The sequence below is a fragment of the Salmo salar genome, chromosome ssa04 (genome assembly GCF_905237065.1).
Source record: "Salmo salar chromosome ssa04, Ssal_v3.1, whole genome shotgun sequence".
NCBI lineage: Eukaryota > Metazoa > Chordata > Actinopteri > Salmoniformes > Salmonidae > Salmo > Salmo salar.
The window spans coordinates 77,242,443-77,249,647 of record NC_059445.1 but is presented as its reverse complement, the minus strand read 5'-3'; the positions used below and the strand labels follow the sequence as shown (position 1 = coordinate 77,249,647).

Here is a 7,205-nt window from a genome sequence, read left to right as displayed (position 1 = left end):
TTCTGGTGAGTCTGGAGCACTTTCCACATTTGTATGTTGCTGCAGTGGATGTTCAGGTGATAGCTCGTAGTCATGGTAGGTCTCCAGTAGCTGATCTTGGTTTGTCACTTGACATGAGTCAACTCTGAGGTTGGTTCCTGGCAACAGTTGATCCACGTGTCTCCTCCAGATGATGTTTTCCGGTGTGTGAACTGTGTAGGACACAGGCCCTGTTTGTGCAACCACTGTGGCTGGTATCCACTTTGGACCTTTGCAGTAGTTCCGAGCAAGAACTCTCTCTCCAGCTATGAAGCTTCTGTCTTTTGCTTTGCTCCGTCTCTTCACCTGTGCTCTCTGTTGTCTGTACAACCTGTTTCATCTTTGGAGGTCTCAGGAGGTCGAGTCGCGTGCGAAGCTATCTTTCATCATGGCTGACGCGGGTGCCACTTTGGTTGTAGCGTGGGGAGTGTTTCTGTAGGTTAACAGGAAGGTGTTTAAACTCCTATTGAGGGAGCCATTCCCTTGTGATGATTTTAAAGCTTGCTTCATCGTTTGGACAGACCTTTCAGCGAGGCCGTTCGTTGCAGGGTGATACGGCGCTGACTTGATGTGCTGAATTCCATTTGCTTCCATGAATGACCGGAACTCTTCAGACACCAGTTGGGGGCCATTATCACTAACGAGTTGCGTTGGCAAGCCGAAACGACTGAAGATTGACCGTAGCTCTTCGATGGTTCTCTCCGCTGAGGTGCTCTTCATCACTGTGACCTCAGGCCATTTGCTGTGTGCGTCAACTACGACTAAGAACATACGATCCTCCAGTGGGCCTGCATAGTCTATGTGAACTCGCTGCCAAGGCTCCTCTGGGAAGTCCCATGGGTGTAGTGGCGCTAGCTGAGGCATATTCCTCATCTTTTGACATGCAGAACATGACTTGACCTTGTCTTCGATAGCTGTGTCCAGACCTGGCCACCAAAAGTAGCTGCGTACAATCTCCTTCATTCGCACCATGCCACAATGCCCTGAATGGAGTTCTTCAAGCACCTGCCTTCTCAGTGGCGGCGGTATGATGACTCGAAAACCCCATAGCAAGCATCCAAACTGAACTGTGAGCTCGTTTCTCCTCACTAGGTAAGGTTGTAGGCTGTCCGACATCTCTCCTTCTTTTCCACAAGTGACAATGTCCACGACCTCAGACATCACTGGATCAGTGTGGGTGAACTTTTTCACTTGGACAGATGTAACTGTGGCGTTCGTCACTTCCTTGAAGTAGAAGATTTCAGCCTGGGAGTGCTCTGTGTGTGCGACAGGTAAGGGAAGCCTTGAGAGGCCATCTGCATTGCAGTGCTGCTCAGACCTTCTGTACTTGATATCGTACTGGTGAGCAGATAACAATAACGGCCATCGCTGCATGCGGCTGGCTGCAAATGACGGAATGCCGGTGTGGGGACCAAAGATGGAGGTGAGGGGTCTATGGTCCGTCTGCAGTGTGAATCGTCGGCCAAACAGAAACTGATAAAATTTCTTAACTCCAAACACAATGGCGAGTGCTTCACACTCTATCTGTGCATAATTGCTCTCGGCTTTACTTAAGGTCCTTGATGCGAAAGCAATTGGCCTTTCTTCACCTGATGGCATGATGTGTGAGACAACTGCATCAACGCCATAAAGCGATGCATCACATGCCAACTGTAATGGCAAGTTGGGGTTGAAGTGGGTTATGGCCTCTGACTGAGCTAAGGCTGTTTTCGCTTTCTTGAATGCCTCCTCACATCTGTCTGTCCACTTCCACTGTTTGGTTTTGTTCAAAAGTTCATGCAGTGGCTTTAACATGTTAGCTAGGTTTGGCACAAACTTTGCGTAGTATGTCAGTAGTCCTAAGAATGATCTCAGCTGACTCACGTTCTGTGGGGATGGAGCTTCCAGAACGGCCCTCACCTTCGATGGTGCCTTGTGGAGCCCCGAACCGTCGATGACGTGGCCCAGGTACTCAACAGAGGAACGGAAAAACTCGGATTTGTCCTTCCGGACCCTCAGACCGTACTCCTCCAATCTCTGTAGTGTAGCGTTCAGGTTTCTCAGGTGCTCCTGCTCGTCTTTGCCGGTGATGAGTTGATCATCGAGGTAGTCAACAGTTCTTGTGACTCTTGGTCCACATGCATCTGTAGATAGACTTATGTCAGGCCTATATTACTGAATTTTTGTTCTCCAGCTAAACCAGAAAAGAGGTCGTCAATGAGGGGTAGTGGATATTTTTCAGCAGTCAAGACTGGGTTGATGGTGACTTTGAAATCACCACAGAGTCTGAGTGATCCATCTTTTTTTATGACTGGAACAACGGGTGTAGCCCATTCACTAACATTCACTGGATCCAATACGCCACTCTCGGCTAGTCTGTTTAGCTCAATTTCAACTTTTGGTTTTATGGCGTGTGGGACAGGTCTAGCTTTGAAGCATTTTGGCTTGCTGTCTGGTTTCACGGTCAATCGAACTGTTATGTCCTTCATACTGCCAAGGTCTCCTTTGAACACATCCACGTGTTTCCCCAATATCCCTTGTAGGTTTGTGTCCTCTTTTGCAACCATGTGAATTTCCTGCCAGTTTAGTTTGATCTTTTCCAGCCATGTGCATCCTAGCAATGCTGGATGGTTGCCTTTCACAATGTTGGAGTGGTAGCTTTACCTTCTGTTTGTTGAGCTCCACTGTAACAATCACGCTTCCTCTCACTGGAACAATCTCACCGGTGTATGTTTTCAGTGTCATCTTTGTGGACTGTAGTGTGAGGTGATGTAGTTTCTCCTTGTATACAGCCTCAGACAGCAAAGATATGTCTGCTCCAGTGTCCCCTAGCATCCGTACTGCGTTTCCATCCAGTAGCGGTGTCACCCAGTAGCCGTATCCATTGTCTGAAATTGACATAACATGCAAAGATTCTTCCCCTTCAGACAGGGTATCACTTTCTTCATCCTCTGTGTGCTCCATTTTATGCACTTTCTTTTTGTACTTCCTGAAGTCGCTTTTCCTTTGTTCAGTACTTTTGTTTGATTGTGTCTTTTTGTTTTTACATGCACATTCAATGTGACCCTTTTTTCCACAACTTCTGCAGTCTAAGTCCTCGCACCCACACTCCTCTGCTTGTTGACTTGTTTTCCCACAGCGATAGCATGGCTTGCCACCTCCTGCCTTGTTTTTTAACTCCGTAGACACCTTATGCACTTTGTTCGATGCACTTAGCTGTTGTGCGTCTTTATTTGCCATTTCCATTGATGTACTCACTTCTATTGCTCTCTGCAATGTTAAGTTACTCTCAGTCAAAAGGCGTTTCTGAATTGCCTCGCTGCGCATGCCACACACTAACCTATCACGTATAGTGTCACTCATTGATCGCCCAAATTCACAGTGTTCAGATAACTGTTTCAATACAGTCACAAGCTGAGATTGATTCCCCCTCCACTTGATTTCTCTTATGAAACCAGAATCTCTCTGCGATTATCAGTGGTTTGGGAGAATAATGTCCTTTTAAGGTAGCCACAATTTCATCATATGATTTATCACCAGGTTTTTCAGGCGTTACTAGGCTGCGCAGTAGATTGAATGTTTTTCCTCCCATAACAGTCAAAAATGTTGGCACAACGACTTCTGCTTTAATTCCATTTGCCACCACAAAGTACTCAAAACATTCTGTGTAAGAACTCCATTGTTGCACAGATTCATCAAATGTTCCTATATTTCCAATCAATGCAGACATTTTCGGTTTATTTTTCTTTCTCACACTTTTCAGACGGTTCCTTACACCCAGACCCCCTTTTTTTTCTTTCTTTTAATTCACTTTCTCCCGCAGCGAAACTCTTCCTATCCCCGGAGGCTCTCGTTGCCGTGACATCAAAGGCTAGCTAGCATCACTCGACTGGCTAGCTCCACGTTTTGTTTGTGTGGGGGGGTTACAGGTGCCCTAAAGGGACAAAACTAAAATATCAATACACAACATTTACAAATTGTTTGGAATATGTTTTCAGCGTGAAGGAAACGTATATTAATGCTCCACCCTGATGGCAATGGATCATTGTTTTGTATCCCAGTGGCTATTAGTCTATAGGACATATTGAAATCACAATCATATGTTATTAATTCTGAGGATATACTATACACCTACGTACAGACCATTATGAATTTTCTGAGACAAGTTTCTACCACCATGCATGGTTTCTGATGAACTATAAGAGTTCCATGGAAGATGACTCACTGTGTTTTACAACTTATCTACACTCTCATAAATACAAGTATCTAACCAACCATATATGGGCCATGTGGGGATTTCAGGCTTTACATTTGATATAAATCTACTTTAATTTCCAGTGTTCCACACCATCACCCAGAAACAGATGTGTTTGATGAATCTCAACAGGGTTTCAGTGTTTTTCACATACACCTGTGGCATAGGTCTGTTATTCACAGTACAACTCTGCCTAGCTGCCGGGGGAAGGTGATGCAGCTGCCATAGGGACAAGGCGCTTGTCTCAGACTATCAAAAATATCACCCATAATGTCTTAGAAACCATTTTGTGTGGTTAGATTTAATCTAATGTCTGTGTTTGTTTGAAATGCTGTATTGCATTTAACTGATGTTTTTTAAGGAAATGCCTTCAGAGGTCGTCATAGTCCTACACAGAACCGGTCAGCGGTCACATGACACTACAGCATGTCTGGCCCAAGCGAGTTATAAATTGGATTGAGAGTTCAGAGGCCCACCATCTGGATTCACTCAGGACATTCTCTCCTAGGTGGAGGACAGCTCCAGAGGACAAGGCTGTCTGCCCACATTTCATTTTGCTGAGTAATCCTGACCATTTCCAAGGGATTCGGAGGCACCAGCCACTTTGATTTTAAGTCCACAAGAAGATATATGAATCTGTAATACCGAGAATAGAAGGCATTAAGTGACAATGCTCTCAATTTCAGGTCATAATGTTTTAGCGTAACAAAGTAGACTCACTCCGAAAACTTCAAAACATATTGGAATATTGGCATAATTCTCAACTATGGGGCCAGATTCCCAGCTAGGGTTCCCCAGAGAGCTTTCTGTTTACAGTAAGGTCAATAAGTGATGTATTGTTGTCTCTACCTTTGTGCCCTTTGTGCTGTTATCTGTGCCCAATAATGTTTGTACCCTGTTTTGTGCTGCTACCATGTTGTGCTGCTGACATGTTGTGTTGCTACCATATTGTTGTCATGTTGTGTTGCTACCATGCTGTGTTGTGATGTGTTTCTACCATGCTATGTTGTCTTAGGTCTCTCTTTCTGTAGTGTTGTGTTGTCTCTCTTGTGGTGATGTGTGTTTTGTCCTATATTTGTTTTAATTTATTTGGATTTTTAATCCCAGCCCCCGTCCCCGCAGGAGGCCTTTTGCCTTTTGGTAGGCCGTCATTGTAAATAAGAATTTGTTCTTAACTGACTTGCCTAGTTAAATAAAGGTTAAATAAAAAATAATATAATATTTAAGACTTGAGTTTGGGGTTTGATAATAAATGTCTTACAGTTTAGATATATAGTGACAAATTAACTCTTGAAAATGTTATCTCTCATTTCTAGGGGGGGCTAGGATATTTTGACAGAGTCTTTGACAGTGGGCATCGAACCGTAAAAGGTCGAAGGCACTCACGACCAAACCTCTTGAATGAGTACATGAGCCTCTAGATGGCATTGTTGAATCATACAGTGACTGTCCATCTGGCTATCCTTTTTGCTGAAGAGGATTGTGGGCCACATTATCTAATTGTTGTATAATTCCAGGTTCATTTGCAATTGTGCCCTCTGCCACCATGGTGAGTGTTAACAGAGCGAATGAAAACTGAATTCACCCTCCTATCGTTAGGTAACTGTGATACTTTCAGTGGACAGCTCTAATGAATGGAAACACAACATTATTTCCTGAAGGACTTTTAATCAATGAGACCATTTTCATAGAGCCATATCTGATTTGTTTTCAAAAAGCAAGACTTCTACTGTATGCATATCTTCTCAAAGCCTAATTGATATATTGCATGCTGCTTGAAATGGGACTTTTTTAGTGACCGTGACCACTCTGTAGAATGTAAAAAGGGTATTTAGACAAGCCTGGATTGCATTCCTTTATTTTGACAGGGAGTCAATGCTGGGACTAAGGTTTCTTTTCCAGATGAGCCCTGTTTGAGTTTAAACTCCATTGTTATTCATGGTCAATGTCATGTGAAATTGTCAAGACGTTAGTTGTTTGTCAGTTGCAAATCAATGTAAATTCACCCATCGAACAGCATTTCATCTGTGAAAAGTGAAAATAAATTTTCTCTCAACCATTTTCCTTCTTTTCCATTGTCCTCGATTTGCCTTTGACTGATTCAACAAGAGACAAGTTTATTGATTCACATGAGAAAAGAGTCCTCAATCCATTTCCTCCCCAAGTGCCTCACGACAAGTGTTATATACTGCGTTTGCCGTTACACAGGTCGTCTATACGCTGTTAATCTGTAGGATGACCCCAGCACATTGAGGGTGTATATGTTTCTGAGAAACAGCTGCATAAGAAATGGCCTGTTGTATAGTCACAGCAATGCCAGATGTTACATCTGTGAGAGATCCTGTCCCAAAAAATTATATCAGAAATGATCATGATTAGAGCGTGCTTGCGGTAGGGAGAGCGGTGGTCTTTGGTGGAAAATGCAATGATTGGTATTCAGCGACGCAGGGCCGTATGTATTTCCAAATCGCCAGCTCCATGAATATTCACTGAGCAACTGTTTCTCGAGTACTGAGTGTGATTTCCTGCTGCTTCTGCACTCCATTAAGCTAATTGCTTCACTCATTGCATGGGCCCTCAGTCGATTCCGAACTCAATGAACTACCTATCACACATAACAGCCAGCCAAAGTGTGGCCAGCCAGGAGCACTGATGTGTTAGTGAGGAGATGCTGGCCTTCTAGGCAGAGTTCCTCTGACCGGGGCCGGGTACTTGCCCATCTTAATCTTTTCTTTTTATTGGCCAGTCTGAGATATGGCTTTTTCTTTGCAACTTTGCCTAGAAGGCCAGCATCCCGGAGTCACCTCTTCACTGTTGACGTTGAGACTGGTGTTTTGCGGGTACTATTTAATGAAGCTGCCAGTTGAGGACTTGTGAGGCGTCTGTTTCTCAAACTAGACACGAATGTACTTGTCTTCTTGCTCAGTTGTGCACCGGGCCTGCCACTCTTCTT

At 44.1% G+C, this 7,205-nt stretch overlaps 1 protein-coding gene across 1 annotated transcript; it reads right to left on the bottom strand.

Annotated features, from left to right (window-relative positions):
- On the bottom strand, positions 1 to 1,144 carry LOC123742497 (uncharacterized protein K02A2.6-like). The gene has a single exon (XM_045717357.1). The coding sequence runs from the start codon at positions 1,132 to 1,134 to the stop codon at positions 370 to 372; it is 765 nt and encodes a 254-aa protein (XP_045573313.1). The 5' UTR covers positions 1,135 to 1,144; the 3' UTR covers positions 1 to 369.
- Between the last annotated feature and the right edge of the window lie 6,061 nt (positions 1,145 to 7,205).